At 38.3% G+C, this 19,640-nt stretch overlaps 1 protein-coding gene and 1 long non-coding RNA gene across 2 annotated transcripts in view; one reads left to right on the top strand and one right to left on the bottom strand.

Moving 5' to 3' along the window:
* The window catches only part of serpine2 (serpin family E member 2), a 33,175-nt gene extending 20,595 nt beyond the window's left edge, over window positions 1–12,580 (top strand). Inside the window, exons 4-9 of the mRNA XM_003218264.4 lie at window positions 1,174–1,371; window positions 6,143–6,341; window positions 6,451–6,551; window positions 7,372–7,458; window positions 7,882–7,965; window positions 9,583–12,580. Of these exons, the coding sequence (XP_003218312.1) occupies window positions 1,174–1,371; window positions 6,143–6,341; window positions 6,451–6,551; window positions 7,372–7,458; window positions 7,882–7,965; window positions 9,583–9,620 (707 nt within the window). The 3' untranslated portion in view covers window positions 9,621–12,580. The remainder of the gene's footprint in view (window positions 1–1,173; window positions 1,372–6,142; window positions 6,342–6,450; window positions 6,552–7,371; window positions 7,459–7,881; window positions 7,966–9,582) is intronic.
* LOC134297844 (uncharacterized) lies at window positions 1,273–9,583 on the bottom strand. Its single transcript, XR_010004722.1, has 2 exons — window positions 7,978–9,583; window positions 1,273–5,384 (listed from the first exon to the last, which is right to left on the bottom strand). It is a non-coding gene; the product is annotated as an uncharacterized LOC134297844 (long non-coding RNA).
* Window positions 12,581–19,640: the final 7,060 nt, after the last annotated feature.

Below are 19,640 nucleotides of genomic sequence, written 5' to 3'. Positions count from 1 at the left end.
TCAATGTACTAATAAGTGTTTCTCATTTCTTACAGTCTCTGAATTTTTGCTGTTTAGGGTCGACTTTCTGTTCCACCTTTCCACTTGATACTTCAAATTCCCACAAAATCTGAATGTTAAAAATCAGAAAAGATTTTGATTGCTTTGCATTCGACTTGTCATATTTGACAATTATTAGATTACAAACTGGATTTACAATCCTGTAACACAGAGAAGCCATTGAAATCCACAAGAATGTGGACAATTTCAACAGAAAGGATGAATCTATAAAAATGAACAAAATCTTGCTACCAGTATTTAAAAACTCTAAAATCAGAACAGTAAATAAAGAACAACACTCTGAAAACAGGGGAATTCCAGACGAGAAACGATCAGGACCAGTTAACACCTCCCAACAAAGGATTCCCCCAGGCAGAAAACAGGCTTTGAAGTTGCAAGGCCATTAAATGCTAATCAAGGTAGCCAATTGCTACATTAACATTTGCCTCAAACAGGCAAGTGTTCTTTCTGTCACCCTGGACTTTCCACAGATATATAAACCTCTCTTGCTTAGTTTTCAACAGACCTCACAAGCACTCAGGATGCCTGCCATAGATGTGGGTGAAACGTCAACAAAGAATGCTTCTGGAACATGGCCATACTATAGCCCGGAAAACTCACAGCAACCCAATCCTGTAACTGGTAGTGATTAACGAATGACGGAATGTGATTCAAAAAACATACTTCTGCAGCTTAAGACTATCTTGACCTTCATTTCAGAGGTGCTTAAGATCAGGGTGCTGAGAAATTGTATCCGTAGCACTCTCCCGATTATGGGGTGTCTTGGAACAAATAGTCTTGGTAGGACTTCCCGCTGCCTGCTCATAACACATCCCATTAATAGGAAAGCACTGGATTCATCATTTCCCAGTGCCCCAATGGAGTGCCTTCATCATAGTTACATTGATAATGCAGGATCTTGACCAATAATTGCAAAATTAAATTGTAACATTTCAATTTAGGTCAAATCTTGCTCTCTAAGTGACCTTGATTAATTTTTGATTACTGTTTTTTAATTTAAAAAAAACAGTTCTGCTTCATCTCTTACTGTTCTGAATTTTGCTTCCATACTTTTATTTCATGTAGCTTGTTGTGAAGGTATATTTTATTCTCCCCCCTTTTGTTTTTTTCCAGGTATGATAGACAGCATTTTGTCTCCAGACGATATTGACAGTGCTCTGACCAGGCTGATATTGGTCAATGCAATATATTTTAAGGGATTATGGAAGTCACGTTTTCAGCCAGAAAACACAAAAAAGCGAACGTTTACTGCAGCTGATGGAAAGACTTACCAAGTACCTATGCTAGCCCAGTTATCAGTGTTCCGATGTGGTATGTTTAAGACTATTTAATTTGAAAATGTGCAGAACTTTTCCCCTATGATTTCTTGTCAAATTCAAGCAAAGATGTTGAATTACAGATGTATTTTATGGTAGAGTTAACTAGTGATTTGAATCATTCCTTGTGCAAAATTCTGTGTATTATATAATATATAAAGGAATTTGATCTTAGAGCCAAATTTGAGTGACTTGAAACCTTCTGCATTTAGACATAAGCCACAGGTAATTGCTTGGAAATCTATAAATGTCTATAAATATAGACATGCTTATCTCAATAAACTGCCTTTTGTCAGTTCAGAATACTCACCAAAATGGCTATTTGGAGTACTAGGGTGCATCTGCACTGTATAATTAATTCAGTTTGACACTATTTTAACAGCATGGCATAGTACAATGAATTCTGGGAGTTGTTTGGTGAGAAAGTTGGAGACCTAAAACTACAACTTCTATGATACCATAGCACTGAGCCTTGGTAGTTAGGTTGGTTTTAAACTGCATTAAATCTACAGAGTAGATGCACGCCTAGTTTTGGAGAAAGACACAATGGTTGTAGTAGAAGAAATAATCATGATAGTGCAAAAAAAAAAAATCCAACAACTTTGCAGCACATGCTAAGTTGGGGTGGAGTAAGTGTGCCCCAAAATTATTTTGAGCACACTCCTAGATTCTAAAAATGTATTCTGAAAAACTGTTGGCCAGAACTTCTAAAGGAAATATTACCTTTAATATTAATATTATTAATATTTAATATAAATATTACCACACTTTTGCTCTCCCATCTCCATTTTAGCCCAGGAGAGGCATCTTTGAAAACACAAAATTATCTGAAAATAATTTTCAGATTTTGTTGTTCAAAAAGGTATATCCTGAATCTAAAATTAGGGGTGACCGTGATTTAGTAACATTGTTCCCCACATCTCGGGGAGCAGAGTGATAAGTGAACTTATTTTAACATTTTCAAGGGATAAGCCACTAATGCATTCCATCATCAACCCATGCAAGGTGGACTATACAGCTCTTGCAATGGCTCAGCTCTTTACTATGGGATCTACTTAGCTAGAGATGCCAGGAATCAAACCTGAGGAATGTTTTATGCAACACATATATTCTACAACCAGATTGCCCTCCGTCTGGGAGAACATAATAGCTCTTATCTGTTGCAGCTAAACGTCGATCGCAAGTACCAGGAAATACTCATGAAATTGATAGTGATGAGACGTCCCAACTGTAAAACAGGCAGTAAATGCTAATACCTATTCACAGTCGATTTTGTTTGCTAGGTTTATGTTGGCTTTTAGGGCAAAAAGAGGAGAAGGGAAAGAAGGTGTTAGTAGTCTTAACAGCTATACACATGGGTAGAATAGTAAGTTACTATGTAAATATTTGGCTGTGATTTAAATGTTTCCTTTCTCCACTAAACTGGTTGTCCTCATAGTCATGGATTTCTGTCTTAAATCAGCATCTTATCATATCTTCTCATTCCTGGTTTCAGAGGAAGGCTGAGTAAAGAAACTGGTGAAATCTGTATACAATCATATACCAGATTTATGTGTCCAGAACTCATTTTGAACAAGGCTACTTTTTTCATCAGATTCAAAATTCCCATCTCTTTCAGTTTGCCATCAGTACAAAGACAAGTGAAATCTGGCTTTTTCATTCTTGACATAATTACTGATGCTCTGGTTCACTTCCTGTTTCAATTCCCTTATCTCGCACAGTAGCTAAAAACAAACCTTAGGACAAATCATGTATTTTTTTCTGTAGCTTGTTGAGCGAAGTTTGAACCCTAGAGCACTGGCAGCTGTTAGATTTGTATGTCATTTTAAACAAACCATGGACTGAAGCCTCTGGTTTGTTTACCTGCTCCTGCTGTGAGCAGAAGGCATTAGGCACTGAGAAATAGCATATAGATTTATCCTCGAAAGCAAAAGTTTCTGTAGGAATCTTGACTTATCAAGACATCTGACTGTTTCCAAAGAACTGTCAAAATTCTGTACAGAATATCACTTGACTATAGAAAAACAGGGCTTGGAAAGCAATTCAATGCTTTCTCTAGCATTTTAGATGAACTTTGATGAACTTTAAAAGGCTGTCATTAGTAAAAAGTTGCATTGCAATTAGAATGTTAGAATTTTCCTCCTTTGGTAGCTTCTGTGACATCTTGACTCTCTATTCTTGCAATCTGTGCTGCAGTATAATTTTATTTTTTATTTTTTTGAATAACAGAAGAGTTGTTGTTTTCTTGGCCCAGCTATTTTAAGAAAGTATTGACTTAACTACTCCTTTGCAGCATAGTGGATGCAGTTGTTAATGAAACTAAAATAACAGAATCTACGAAAGGCTATACTCCCTGAAAAGCATTTTGCACAAAATAAATTGCAAATAGTTCTCGAGGAGATGCTCTACAGTCATTAGTGGAACACATTACATAGCCAGTACAAATAAAAAGACAATTAAAAACAATCCATTAAAGATGAAAGGATTGTACTCGTTGTAGGAAGAACCATTTGAAGTTTGAACCTAAAATGTTAAAAGATGAAAGTGTATTCAGAGCCCATAGGAGAAATAAATCACAAGGCACAGATGGCATACCAGTAGAGCTGCTTTCAAGTCACAGAGGTAGAATCTTCTCTAATTCTAACTAAAATATGTTGACAAATATATAATAATATACTTTATTTATAACCCACCCCATCTCCCCGAGGGGACTCAAAGCAACGGCCTACAAATTCAAAATTATCAATATATATTTCAATCCCCAAGTAAGGAGACACGAGAGATTGTGATAATTAGAAGACCATTGTATTAATCTCGTGCAAGTGAAGTGATGCTTAGGATTCTACAACAAAACTCAGACTGTTGTATTTTGGCTATATCATGAGAAGACATGGGTCACTAGAAAGTGCAATAATGTTTGGTGAGGTGGAAGCCATTAGGAAAATGGAGACTGCATTACCATAAATTCATTCCAATCAAGGAAGCCATGTCCCTGAGTCTGCAAGACCTGAATAGGACTGTTGAGGATAAGGGGAACTTAGAGAGCTGTTATTCATAGGGTTGCCATGTCAAAGTCTGCTTCATGGCAAGTGACATTATACAGTATACAGTTATACAGTTATACATTAGCTGAGTATTTAAAGCCATTTAAAATACAAAGTCAAGAGTAGGTGTCCTCTGTGAATCCTTTTCTGATCTGATAATGCCATTGAACATGTAATACGTGGCCATTATCCCCAGGCCAGTTACAATCTCCTTACAGTATTAACACTAATTCCACTCTAGACAAAGGAGTACAATAGTCCCTTTCTGGGACTCGTTTCTGGTACACTGCTATATATTTTACACAAAAGAAAGTGATGTATTCTGCTTCAATTTTTACATTTATACATTATTTTTGAAGAATCAGCAGAAGAATTTACTAGGAATATTTCTTATCTGTGGAAGGAACTTTCCCTTTCTAAATCCACAGTAAGACACATAGAGAACTTTGTACCTCCCATATTACCTCCTGTCACATTGCCAGTGAGGCAGTTCACTTTGTGTATTTATGTCTCTGCCGCTCAAAGTCCCAGAAGAGCTTCCAGAGAAGGAAGAAAGACTTTGTTGTAAACAACAGACACGTCCTCTGAATATGTGGTGCATACAAACAGTCAGTACCACTGGTATTTAAAAATGACACTCATATTCGATATGACACATAGCAGATTTGGGAACATTTTGGTTTCATAAGTTAAGATTGTCTAACATTACATAAGAGAATAAGGGAAATCCTCCATGCCTTTTTCCGTGTGCAGTTGTTTCCTTTTTGTTCTTACCTGGTTTCATAGGTGTTAAAAAGCATGTGGGAGACCGTAGGAATTGTCTCTAATCCTCTTCCAAGTGAAGTGAACTGCGTTCCAGTGGGTAACATGTCTCAGAGATGAAGCCTGTACCCAGAGCCGGCCCTAGGTATTTTTCAAGTGTAGGCGAACAGAATTTTGGCATCCCCTCACCCTAAACCAATAACTGAAAAATAAAAGCGTTGGATAAGCAAAAATGTTGGACAATAAGGAGGGATTAAAGGAAAGCCTATTAAACATCAAATTACATTAAGCTTTTACAAACTAAGCACCAAAACATCATGTTTTATAACAAATCAACAGAAAAAGCAGTTTCGACTGCACCCCGTATGTTTTGCGCCCCAGGCAACTACCTAATTCACCTCATTGTTGGACTGCCTCTGCCTGTACCAAATTATTAGTCCCCTCGGGGAGAGAGGGCAGAATATAAATAAATAAATTATTATTATTTATTATTTATTATTATTATTATTATTATTATCAGCAGCAGCAGCAGCAGCAGCATACTTGGCTGGAACCTATAAGTATTCCCTTTGATATCAGTACAAATGTAGCTTTGTGTTCCATTTTGGGAAAAGCCAGAAATCCCCATGGCTATGAGATCAAAGAGGAAGGGAAGGCAGTGGCAAGGGACAAGTCAGCTGCTGCATATAAAGAAGCTACAAATAAGTAGGGAACTGAGATGAAGTTAGAATTTTCTAGAGAAAAGGAGTGTGGTGGGGAAAAGGTTATTTCTGCTTGCCCTTCTTCCTGTTTGCCTTCAACTTCCTTGTAAATCTCTTAATTCTCTGGGGGGAGACAATAAGCTGTGGTATTAAATGAAGTGGAAACAGGGCAATAGCAAAATTCTCACTCAATTATGATGAAATCTGATTTATTATGGAGCCATTAGCCATTTTTCCCATTTTCTCTGTTATTTTTTAGGCACAACAAGTACTCCTAATGACTTATGGTATAATATAATTGAGTTGCCATACCATGGTGAGACTATCAGTATGCTGATTGCCCTGCCCACAGAAAGCACGACTCCTCTGTCTGCCATTATTCCTCACATTAGCACGAAAACTATACAGAGTTGGATGACAACTATGGTACAAAAGAGAGTACAAGTCATTTTACCAAAGTATGTATTTTTTCTCTTATTTCATCTGATACAAGAGAAGTTGACTATTGAAAGAAAACATCAGTTACAGACTACTTTCAGTTTCAGTCAATGTTTTTTCTGTTATCAGGTTTACAGTGGAAGCAGAAACAGATCTAAAAGAACCTCTACAAGAGCTTGGGATTCGGGATATGTTTGAACAATCAAAAGCAAACTTTTTAAAAATAACAAGTGAGTTATCTGCTTATTCTATTATATGTGAACTGGAGAATTGCACAATTTTGAGGAATAGTTTGACTTTATGCCATGGATGCCAGAGTTATGCAGTTTATCTCAGTCTCAAAAACGCTTTGGATACTGATACAAACTGACATGATTCTGCCTTTGAATTGTGATAAAAGTTGGCAAAGGTAATTTATTGGAGATGTACCATGTTCATGGATTGGACTACACACCTCATTAAAGACATAGCTGCACAATCAGATGTGCATTGAGCATTGATGAGCAATGCACAATCATGCACAGACAAACTGTCAATGCATAGTGCGCAGTGATGCACTATGTGCCACATGTCATGCACAAGAATGGCACCACAAGCATACCACTTTCACATTCAACTGAATAGGAATGTTGTATACAACCACATGTGTAGGGTAACTTACACATGCTCAGGGACTTCATCACACTAGAGTTTGGATCCACTTTAAATTCACTTTAAATCCATTTTAGGGAGGGACCTTTAAACAGCTCAGTCAGACAGGTCCTGGGCCTCACCAAACTACAGACCCCAGAATTCTGCAGGAGGCAGAAACTGGATTTAAATTGTATAAATCTCAAGTGTGATGAGGCTGTAATAACATTACAAAGGGGTGCCAGCCATTATCTTAGGCAATGTTTTCAGCATGTGTGACTTTTTAAAAATACTGAATTTACATCTAATTGCTTTGCTTTTTCTACAATTAAAATAATGATCACTTCTCCAAGGAATGTCATATGAGTGTGTGCACAATATATGTAATGTAGACGTGACTATTATGTTTGACCTCAACAGGAACAGCAAGCATTCATGTATCTCAGATATTACAAAAAGCAAAAATTGAAGTGAGTGAAGATGGAACCAAAGCATCTGCAGCAACAAGTAAGTGTTCTGTGTTTGATCCAAACCACCAGTGACACTTGAAGTATCAACAGGTTTTTTACATAGCATTTCTTTATAAACTTTAAAAAGTAGCAGAAACATAATTGTCAATTTAGAATCCTTCTGTGGGCTTCAAAAAGTAGTCCTGCGTTTCTCCTAGCAAGTAAATATACTTATAAATAAAGCAAAAAGTGAGTCTGAAGCATTGGTGGGTTGAACACTAATGCTCAAGATCTGCTGAACTGCAATATTTCCTTAGTCAAAATATAAATGAGTAATACATATGCCTTTCTATTTTCTTTCTATTGTTTGTCCTTTAAAATGCTGCCACAAGAGAGTGAATGTGTAAAAATCCTCAGTTTTGAAGGTGTTGGTTTATAACTATAGAGAAACTAATTCTGTTTTTTGTTTTGTTTTTCCAAGCTGCAATTTTAATAGCCAGGTCATCACCACCTTGGTTTGTAGTAGACAGGGCATTTGTTTTCTTCATACGACACAATCCAACAGGTAAGCACTTACATTTTACTTAGTTTTATGTTGACTTCATTCTGTTTATATTGCCAAAATGCATACAGCACTCCTAGGGAGACATAAACTTGAAGTTTGAAAACACACACTTTAAATCTGCTTTCATCTTTTACAAAATGAGTCTCTAAAATTCATTGCTTGTATATTATGCATAAGCAATTTCTTTTCTTCGAGGCAAAGAGTACACAGGAGCTTATAGGATTTCAGCGTTCAGGGATTGTTGCCAGGAACTAATAGTCCCTCTGTTTCATTGGCACATTTATCTCATCTGCATATATGATGCAATCTGGAGGTAGAAGCGCCAGCTCTGAAGGAGGAGAAGACTTCTGGCACGAGTTTGCAGACATGGGCAGCTTAGGAACATCAAAGGCGCATTATATGATTCTGAAGAGGAGCACTGGCTAGTTGTCAAAACACACATCTCTTCTCTTTGCTCCACTTTTTGACTCTGTTTTTCCTCTAATTGATATTCTAGGCTCGGTGTAAGCTAACTGCTTAGGGAAAGTACCTTTTTTCTTCAGAAAATGACTCAGAATGAGATTGAAATACTATAACACCCTAACAAATTCATATACAGTGTTTTAATCATCTCATTCCCTCCCCCCGCTCGACACATCAAAGAGAGGTTGAAAACAACATCTGCTTGGAGAGAATGAATAATTTAAAGATGGTATAGTCATAAACATATTTGTACAGAAAGTGTCAGGCAGATTTCAGTAGAATCACTTAATTATGTTTTAGTGAAAAACGGGTAAATGCTTCTTAGTAAAACTGACAATTCAAATTGAAAACAGCACACTTTGTACAATAGATACATATGCATATAGGGAGAAGGTATGGGATGTACTTTCAGATGCCTCATGGTTCCTAAAATCACCATATTTGAACCATTGGATTAAAGTATTAATTGTGAATTAAAATATGAACCAAGACAAAAGCAAACAAATCACTTTTGGAGAACAGAATGTGAGTTTGATTTGTTTTATCAATTATAGCCACATAGATTCTATAGAGAATCCAACTAGAGTTGGAACTGAAGAGACAACTTTAATTTTATTTTTATTTTGGTTTGTTATATGGCCTTCTGTACTATTGTTGGTGGATTGGTTTAATGAGGCACAATTATATTTGAAGTTCACAACTTCCACTCTTGTGATGACAGATTGTTAACCTCATTAAAAACAGTTACTTGAGCTTTATCATTTAAATACTCTATTTTATCACTTAGATAACACTGGCCAACACACATTTTCATGCCTCAAATGTCAGGCCTGTTTCTGGGTATATTTGACCTGGCACTGGTTTCCCCCTATCAGCTCTAGTTTTTGAGATACAGAACATATGCCATAGAGCAGTCTTTCTTCATCTGCTCCCCATAGAAAATCACGATAACCATATCTAAGAATTTAGAAGTGTTCTATCAGATGCAGTTCTCTGAATCGGCACTTCAAATAATCTCAGGAACAGGTCTAAAAACCAAGACACTAAGCATTTATTTCTGTTGGACTGTGTAATAAATCTGTTTTTAAATTTTTTTACTACAGAACTGGATATTTATGAATTAATAAATGTTTCCATCAACATTTTTTTCCTCAGGTGCAGTTTTGTTTATGGGACAAGTCAACAAACCTTGAACGTCAGAAGAACATTGCCTTCTGAAACAAATTTAAAAATGGATGCCCGTGTTCTGTTAAATATTTTTGTACACTATTCTTTGGCTACAAACTAGCTTCTATGGTTGGTGAACTAGGTTTTCAAAAGGAGTCTTAAGTAGCTCTCTGTGGAAAAGTTGAATGCCTTTTTCAAAACAATGTAAAGATTCTTAAAACTACTGAGAAGTTCATTGCGCTAACAACCTCTGAATTTTTTTTGGGTTTGAGTAGTTTGTATTGTGATTTGAAAAGTCTTTAGCCAGAGTTGGAACTAAAGGGACAACTTTGATTTGTTGTTATTTTTTTGGTTCCATTTTGTATATGCCCTTCTACTACTACTGTTGTCAGTGGAGTAGTTTAATGAGGCATTGCCATTAAAAACAAATTTAAAACTTTAGCCATGTTTATTTTATATTGTGCATGCATTGCTGAGACTCAAACAACTAATGTCCCCGTTAACTCCTTTTCGTTGATGTAATGTAAACTTTCATTGCTAGTATACACTTTCTATGGATTTAAATTTTATATTTTTTGTACAAAGGGAAAAAAATAAATGCATTACAAACAGTTAAAAAACAGTATAGTGTCAAAGTGATGTCGGTGGGAGATTATTAGTTGTATTTCAGGGAGTTGAATGGTATTTTCAATTGCCAAGTGGAAAATTTGGTGGAATATTGCTGTGTTCTCATATGTCTTTAGCACTTTCTTCAAAGAATGACCAGCAATTTAGAATATCTCTGTTCAATTGCTTTTCTGAAGTGTTCCAGGAGATTCTGTCCAGCTAACTTAAAATATTACTACTAAACTCATATGTTTTACTTGCAAGATTTAAAAAAAAATCAAAACCAGCAACTTCTTTCATAAAGATCCCAGTTATGCGCACTCACACCATTAATAACGATGTTTTGGTTTTTTAATGTTGACATTTTTGGATAAAGATATTTTGAGCAAATCAAAAACCATTGTGTTTGACAGATCCTTGGTTCTGTTGATTTTTGTGTGGGTTCTAACTAAACTAAATCGTCTCCATCTGCTAAATTAACCTCCCTTAGTTGAGACCCAACAATTTCAGTCAACCCGTTTAGGTATGATTTTCATGAATGCTAACTTGGATATTGTAAAATGCAAGCTGCTTCTAGTATTAAATTGGTGATGATGAGGCATATTGTCTCCTGTGGCAAGAATACATTCTCAAGAAATCTAGTGAGCTTTCTCTGTTAAGTTTTAAAATTACATTTAATACAAGAAAGGTTATTTTCAGCACAGATTGTACCTATTAAACTTGTTTTGGAATGTTCCAGCTTGTACTTCTGATGGTCTTTTGTAATTCTCATTTGTAATTCCTAGATCTTCAATTTCCCCCAGTATTCAGTCAAAGCAGATTCAAGCCAAACATTTTTCAGACTTTACATAACTTATGATAATTTGTTACAGAGAACTTCAAAATCAGTTGCACTTTTCTACCAGGTGCTTTTTGGCACTTGCTTTATGACTGCGTGGTAGGAATGGAAACTTGGGAAGTAGGTGGTCCTATTTTGGTTGACTATAAAGGAATTTTAGAACAGGTTGGAGTCTGGTGGCTGAACAGTGATACCAGCAAATTACTATTTTACATTGCACGAGATCAGGCATAGGCAAACGTTGGCCCTCCAGGTGTTTTGGATTTCAACTCCCACAATTCCTAACAGCCAGTATGCTATTAGGAATTGTCCAAAACACTTAGAGGGCTGATGTTTGCCCATGCCTGCACTAGAGTTTTTTTCCTCTTTATCTAAAAAGGCAGGAATAAACTAGGTTGCTGCTGTGACATGTTCTAAAGCCTAAAGTTGGGTTCTTGGATTATTCTGCAAGCTTTGGATTAAACCAGGATTAACTCAGCTACTCCATCCTAAATGTGTGAACTATAGTTCCCCAAATCAGCAGATTCAGTGATAATGAGATTATTGGGAGTGGTGTTGAGAACTTCTGGAGAATATCAAGTTGCCTATTCCTAGGGAACTAATAAACCATAGTTAATGGGAACAAATCAGTGGCTGAAACTACAGTCTGATTCTGGCTTGATTTTTAAACAATATTTTAAACACAGTTCTCGTGTAAAAGTAAAAATGAAAGTTCTGGAGCTCCCTGTGGTAAGGGCCAAATAATAGAAAAGAGCATGCAACCTCATTCATATAGCGGGACACATGCACATGGAATGACTTATAAAACATAGCCCAGTGAATTCATGCACGAGTATTTCTGAATCCATGCTCAATAACATTAGGTTATTTGCATTAGGCTGCTATCAAACTTCTTCATGCTTGTTTTTCATTAGCCTATTCTTGTTCAATGAAACCTATAGTGGTCATGGGCTTGATAACTTTTTTCTGCTTTTAAGTAACTAACTGGCCTAATTTTTTAAAAGGATATCCTTTAGATTGCTCAGTAATAGGTAGCAAAATCACATGTCCGCTCATGTAAGTTTTAGAAATAACTCATCCTGAAGACATGTTTTTCAATATTCCAGTAAGGAATTGTGATAAGCAAGACATGGGAGAAGATTTATACTAATCAGTGCAGAGATTTTAAACACTGGTCATTCAAAGTGACCCCCCCCCCCCCCCCCTTACCTTGGTATTTGGGTTGTTGCTGAATCTGTGTGATTAATGCAGCTTCCTATGGCTTCTGAGCATCAGGTTCATTGAACTGCAGTCTTATGTCCTGAAATCATTTGTGTATGTATTGGAAATTATGGAAGTCAGCTTTGATGTCTCCTAGGTAATATTTAAACATGTAAAAGTTGTAATGTGTTTTACTGAAAACGAATTTCTTCAAGTGAGAAATCAGAATGTTTTAACTTGCTTTCTGAGATTTAATTTCAGAGTTTTTTTAAAAATGGTTACAGCACCATCTTGTGGACAGATTGCCGATATAATATTGAATAAAACCATTATTTCTGTTTACGTTGTTTTGTCCTTTCTTGGGTCACTTAGTTTACACTACCTCAGTGAAAGTGGTATCAGGAGGAGATTTTGGCTATATACCTAAAGATATCAACAGTTTACTTTTGGAAATCTGGGCTTACTGTAATTAATTGAGAGGTCTTAAGTATCAAGCCTCAATCCAAATTGTTATTAAAAGAATCCAACATCTTAAGGTCACATGTTCCAACACTTAGGGAAAATATTAGTGAATGATACATAGCAACTGTTGCTTTTATATAATTTGTTTTTGTTAGGCTGAAGAACAATGAGTAGGAAAATCTTTGTATTACATTGATGCTTTGAAAATTATTCCCAGGAGCCCAGTAGATAGCGGAGCCATTTCTGTGTTCATGAGAGATAAAAATTTGAAAGATCAGTGTGTGCAGGTGTATACACACACAATTACACACTTTATTCTGTGCAAGAAGTTATGTCACTCTATGCTGCTTTAATCAGATTTCACCTGGAGCACTGGATCCAGTTCTAAGCACCACAGTCCAAGAATATATTTATTGGAAGACTTGGTGCCAAATTTCTCTTAGGAAAACTGGAAAGGGCTCAGCAAGGAGAAAAAAACCTAAGAAGCTATGTCCATCTTCAGTATCTGAAGACCTGTCAAATCGATGGAACAATTTGTTTTCTGTTGCTGTACAGGAACACTTAACCCAATGGATGCCATATTAATAAAAAGGAGGGCTGATGAAATAGTTGGAAAATGTTTTTGACTGAGTTGGTTGGCAGTGAAACAAACTGACATGGGCCCCATGTACATTGATTAGTGTTGAGTCTACATTGGTTGCCACAATGCAGTTGAATCTACATTTATGTGCATTATGAGTTTACGCTGACCATATAATGCAGTTTCAAGCTTATGCATTATACATATGGTAGTTTAAATGGGACTTTGGCTTCCTAAATAGATCTTTAATGAGAGGCTGAATGCTTACCACCAATGCTTTAATAGTAGACTGAATTTCAACAAGGGAGTGAGATGTATCTGGATTAGAGGTAAACATTATTTGCCTTCAACTGTTGGTACTTTTTATTAGTATCGATAAACAGTATGTTTGTTGCTCTAAGGGCTTCCACACAAAGGATAAAGAAAGAGATAAAAAAAATTAAAACAAAGTAGTTTTGAAAACCAGAGGCTATCTGGAACAATACAAATGTGGGCACCCATCAGAATGCAGGAAGAGTGGAATCAACCTGACTTTCTAAGGGAGGAACCTATGAAACCAACATGTTACAAAGAAAGCTCCATCTTTTATAATGGCCAGCCTAGGCTCTTTGGGCAATGGGATTTGTAGGAGAGTATTTGGCCCCATCTTCCACTTCCAGATAGTGCAGTTTCAAACGACATTACAGTGTTCCCTCACTTATTGCGGGGGTTACGTTCCAAGACTATCTGCAATAAGTGAAAATCCGCAAAGTAGGGATGCTAGGCTTCTCCTTAGGAAGGAAGTAAAAAGAGGAAGGAAGGGAAGGAAGAAGGGAAGAAAGAAGCAGGGGAACATGCCGCCACTTCCTTCTCCTCCCCCTGCCGTTTATTTAAAAACCACGAAACAGCGAGTCCTCAAAAAGCAAACCGCGAAGTAGTGAGGGAACACTGTATATAATAAGTATAGACTCCTATAATGCAGTTACGTGCTGTTAAACTGCCATATAATGCAGTTTCAAAATCCATCATCTGGCTGTGTAGATGCGGCCTTTGTTGAAGATCTCTCATTCTGAGCAGGATAATATGAAAGGAGGTACTTTTCCCTATATCATGGCATGTAACATTTAGGGCTTTGTAGGTTTCAAACATCACCTCTCACGGAAGGAATATAATAAAATGTTACAACTGATTCTTTTACTGAGCCAAGCAATAGTGTATTTACTTTAGTGAGTTTTACCCTGCTTCATTGTATTGGGCTACATCAAAAGGAGTATAGTGTCTAGATTGAGGGAAGTCAATTGTATTCAGCTTTGGTTAGACCTCACCTGAAATAACACTGTGTCTAATTCTGGGCATCACCGTTTAAAACAAACTGGAAGGTGTCTAGAGGAGGGCAACTAAAATGATCAAAGGTCTGGAAACCATGCCCTTTGAGGAGCGTCTTAAGAACTGGGTCTGTTTATCCTGCAGACGAAAGGGCTGAGAGGAGACATGATAGCCATATATAAATATGTTAAAGGGATTCCATAAGGAAGAGGGAGCAGACTTGTTTTATTTATTTATTTATTTATTTATTTATTTATTTATTTATTTATTACAATACTTATATCCCGCCCTTCTCACCCATAGGGGACTCATAAAACAAAATATAAAAATATTACAGACAATTCAATCAATTAAAATTAAATACATTAAACATTGATAAAAATATACATATAAATACACAATTATACACAATTGGCGCATTTCGGGTCTGATAACTGGTCTTGTTTTCTGCTGCCCTTGAAACTAGGACTCAGCAATGGGTTCAAATTACAGGAAAGGAGATTCTACTGAACATTAGGAAGAATTTCTTAACCATACGAGCTGTTCAACAGTGGAACTCTTTGCCTCGGAGTGTGGTGGAAGCTGCTTCCTTGGAAACTTAAACGGGCTGGATGGCCATCTGTCAGCGGTATTTTGATTGCGCTTTTCCTGCATGGTAATGTGTCAGATTAAATGGCCCATGTGGTTTGTTCCAACTCTATTATTCTATGATTCTCTGAAATATTTTCCAAAACTTTCCTAAAGAGCCTAGGCTGGCCAATAGAAAAGATTTTTTTTTCTGTGTCAGGAGCAACTTGAGTTGCAATAGAAAAGATAGGGAGGAACCTTTTGGTTACAAAGGTTCCTCCCTTGGAAAGTCAGGCTGATTCCACTCTTCCTGCATTCTGATGGGAGACTCCCCCCCCCCCCCCCCCCAGAAAGTTCATAAAAGAGTATTCACTTTCCCCCCCTAGGACGCAGAACAATGGCTTCAGGAGATTCTACTTGAACATTAGGAAGAACTTCATTGCTGTGACAGCTGTTCAGCAGTGGAACTCTCTGCCCTGGACTGTGGTGGAGGCTCCTTCTTTGAAGGCCTTTAAGCAGAGGCTGAATGGCCATCTGTCCGGGGGTGCTAGGAATGCGATTTTCCTGCTTCTTGGCAGGGGGTTGGACTGGATGGCCCATGAGAAGGCTGAGAGGAGACATGATGGCCATGTATATATATGTGAGGGGAAGTCATAGGGAAGAGGGAGCAAGCTTGTTTTCTGCTGCCCTGGAGACTAGGACGTGGAACAATAACTTTAACGACAGAAAAGGGGATTCCACCTGAACATTAGGAAGAACTTCCTCACTGTGAGAGCTGTTCAGCAGTGGAACTCTCTGCTGAGGAGTGTGGTGGAGGCGCCTTCTTTGGAGTGCTTTCAACAGAGACTGGATGGCTATTCCGTCAGGGCTGCTTTGAATACGATTTTCCTGCTTCTTGGCAGGGGGTTGGACTGGATGGCCCTCAAGGTCTCATCCAACTCTATGATTCTATGATTCATGTTTGAGTTGTGATACACCTGGAAGGCTGCAGTTTGTTTGGTTTAGTCAGGAGACCGGGGTCTGAGTTTAGATTACAAGGCTTGTAAATTGCTACTCAGCAGCCACAAGTGCTGCTGGGTAGCAATTCCCCTATTACCAGCTCTTTGGCCTTCTCTGTGAGAGTCCTGGTGCATCACCAAACTACATCTCCCAGGATTCCATAACATTGAGCCATTACAGCTAAAATGTCAAGCTGCATTAATCTTACACCATACAGCCACTATAATAATTATAACATATTGTATATACATATAATATTCATAATATTATATTGTAATACGATATAATACTAATAATACAATATGATAATATTAATTATATATTATATTTTACATGTAATATTACTAATAATATTACAATATATTGATACAGTACAATATAGTAATTTATTACCAGTATTGTACTATGCTAATAATATAATATTGTATGTAAATTTCAAGGAGCCCCGGTGGCGAAGTGTATTAAAACACTGAGCTGCTGAACTTGCAGACCGAAAGGTCCCAGGTTCAAATCCCGGGAGTGGTGTGAGCGGCCGCTGTTAGCTCCAGCTTCTGCCAACCTAGCAGTTCGAAAACATGCCAATGTGAGTAGATCAATAGGTACCGCTCCGGTGGGAAGGTAACGGCGCTCCATACAGTCATACCAGCCACATGACCTTGGAGGTGTCTACGGACAATGCCGGCTCTTCGGCTTAGAAATGGAGATGGGCACCAACCCCCAGAATCAGTCAGACATGGCTGGACTTAACATCAGGGGAAAACCTTTACCTTTTTTACCTATGTAAATTTAATTTGTAAGCCGCTCTGAGTCCCCTTCGGGGTGAGAAGGGCGGCATATAAATGTAGCAAATAAATATATAAATAAATAAATAAATAAATACAGGAAAGGTGATTCTACCTAAACATTAGGAAGAACTGTGAGAGCTGTTCAGCAGTGGAATTCTCTGCCGCAGCGTGTGGTAGAGGCTCTTTACTTTGGAGGCTTTTAAGCAGAGACTGGATGGCCAGGGCTGTAGCCAGAAAAAAAATTCGGGGAGGGTTTTGAAATTTTTTTGGGGAGGGGGTTGAACCCCCTAACCCCCCCCCCCCCTCCCCCAGCTACAGACCTGTCAATATCTGCTTCAGATAGTTCCTGGAGGGACTTTTAATTTTTTGCGTCTCATAGACTTAGCATGGGGATTTGGTTAACCAGTTAAAATTCATGAGTAAACCAGGTTTTTTTTTTTTAAAAGCTGAAAAATTTCAGGGGGGGGGGTTGAACCCCTAACCCCCACCTCCTGGCTACAGGCCTGTGGATGGCCATCTGTCAGGAGTGCTTCGAATGCGTTTTTCCTGCTTCTTGGGAGGGGGTTGGACTGGATAGCTTACGACAGGGGTCCTCAAACTTTTGAAGCAGAGGGCTGGTCCACAATCCTTCAGACTGTTGTGGGGCCAAATTATCATTTGAAAAAAAAATACAAATTCCTATGCATACTGCACATGTCTTATTTGTAGTGAAACAACAACAACAAAAGAACAATACAATATTTAAAAATGAAAACAATTTTAACCAACATAAACCTATCAGGATTTCAATGGAAAGTGTGGGCCTGCTACTGGCCAATGAAATAGTCAAGTTAATTAGGATTGTTGTTGTTGTATGACTTCAAGTCATTTCAGACTTAGGCCGAGCCTAAGTCTAAAATTAATTATTTATTTACTGCATTTATTTACTACATTTATATCCCACCCTTCTCACCTTGAAGGGGACTCAGAGCAGCTATATGTACATACAATATATTATATTATTAGCACAGCACAATATTAGGATTATATAATTCTATATTGAACTATACCACTATACTATTATATGTTATGTAATACAGTAGAGTCTCACTTATCCAAGCTAAACGGATCCGGCTCAGTCTGGTTTCAGGCCGGGGCATGGTACCGAGACAGCCTTGGTCGCCTTAGTCGATGATCTACGCCGGGAACTGGACAGGGGGAGTGTGTCCCTGCTGGTTCTGCTGGACCTCTCAGCGGCCTTTGATACCGTCGATCACGGTATCCTTCTGGGGCGCCTTGCCGGGATGGGTCTCGGAGGTACTGTTTTGCAGTGGCTCCGGTCCTTCCTGGAGGGGCGTTCCCAGATGGTGTCATTGGGGGACGCCTGCTCGGCCCCACAACCATTGACTTGTGGGGTCCCGCAGGGTTCAGTACTGTCCCCCATGTTGTTCAACATATACATGAAGCCGCTGGGAGAGATCATCCGGAGTTTTGGGGTTCGGTGTCATCTGTACGCAGATGATGTCCAGCTCTGTTACTCCTTCCCACCTGTCACTAAGGAGGCTGTTCAGGTCCTGAACCGGTGTCTGGCCACTGTGTCGGATTGGATGAGGGCGAACAAATTGAAACTGAATCCAGACAAGACAGAGGTCCTCCTGGTCAGTCGCAAGGCTGAACAGGGAATAGGATTACAGCCTGTGTTGGACGGGGTCGCACTCCCCCTGAAGACACAGGTTCGCAGTCTGGGGGTTCTCCTGGACTCATCGCTGAGCCTGGAGCCCCAGGTCTCGGCGGTGGCCAGGGGAGCCTTTGCACAACTAAGACTTGTGCGCCAGCTGCGCCCGTTCCATGGGAGGTCTGACTTGGCCACGGTGGTCCATGCTCTGGTTACATACCGTTTGGACTACTGCAATGCTCTCTACGTGGGGTTGCCTTTGAAGACGGCCCGGAAGCTCCAATTAGTACAACGGGCGGCAGCCAGATTAATAACTGGGGCGGCTTATAGGGAGCGTACCACCTCCCTACTTAGCCAGCTCCACTGGCTGCCGATATGCTACCGAGCCCAATTCAAAGTGCTGGTTTTGACCTATAAAGCCCTAAACGGTTCTGGCCCAATCTACTTGTCCGAACGTATCTCCTCCTATGAGCCAGGAACATCCCTAAGGTCAGGGGTCCCCAAACTAAGGCCCGGGGGCCGGATGCAGCCCTCCGAGGTCATTTACCTGGCCCCCGCCCTCAGTTTTATAATATAATATATTGTATATACATATAATATTGATAATAATATTATAATGTAATACAATATAACACTAATAATAATACCATATAATGATATTATATATTCTAAATTACATATAATATTACTAATAATATTACAGTACAGTGGTATAGTTCAATATAGTAATATACATTGCTAATATTGTGCTATGCTAATAATATAATATATTGTATGCACATATAATTTGTAAGCCACTCTGAGTCCCCTTTGGGGTGAGAAGGGTGTGATACAAATGTAGTAAATAAATGCAGTAAATAATAAATAAATAAATAAATACATTTTAGAATTGGGCTCACCCAAAGTCTGAAATGACTTGAAGGCACACAACAACAACAACAACAACAACAACAACAACAACAACAACAACCCTAATTAACTTGACGATCTCATTGGCCAGAAGCAGGACCACACTTCCCATTGAAATCCTGATAAATATATGTTGATTGA

The sequence above is a fragment of the Anolis carolinensis genome, chromosome 3 (genome assembly GCF_035594765.1).
Source record: "Anolis carolinensis isolate JA03-04 chromosome 3, rAnoCar3.1.pri, whole genome shotgun sequence".
Lineage (NCBI taxonomy): Eukaryota > Metazoa > Chordata > Lepidosauria > Squamata > Dactyloidae > Anolis > Anolis carolinensis.
This window is presented reverse-complemented; position numbering and strand designations above follow the sequence as displayed.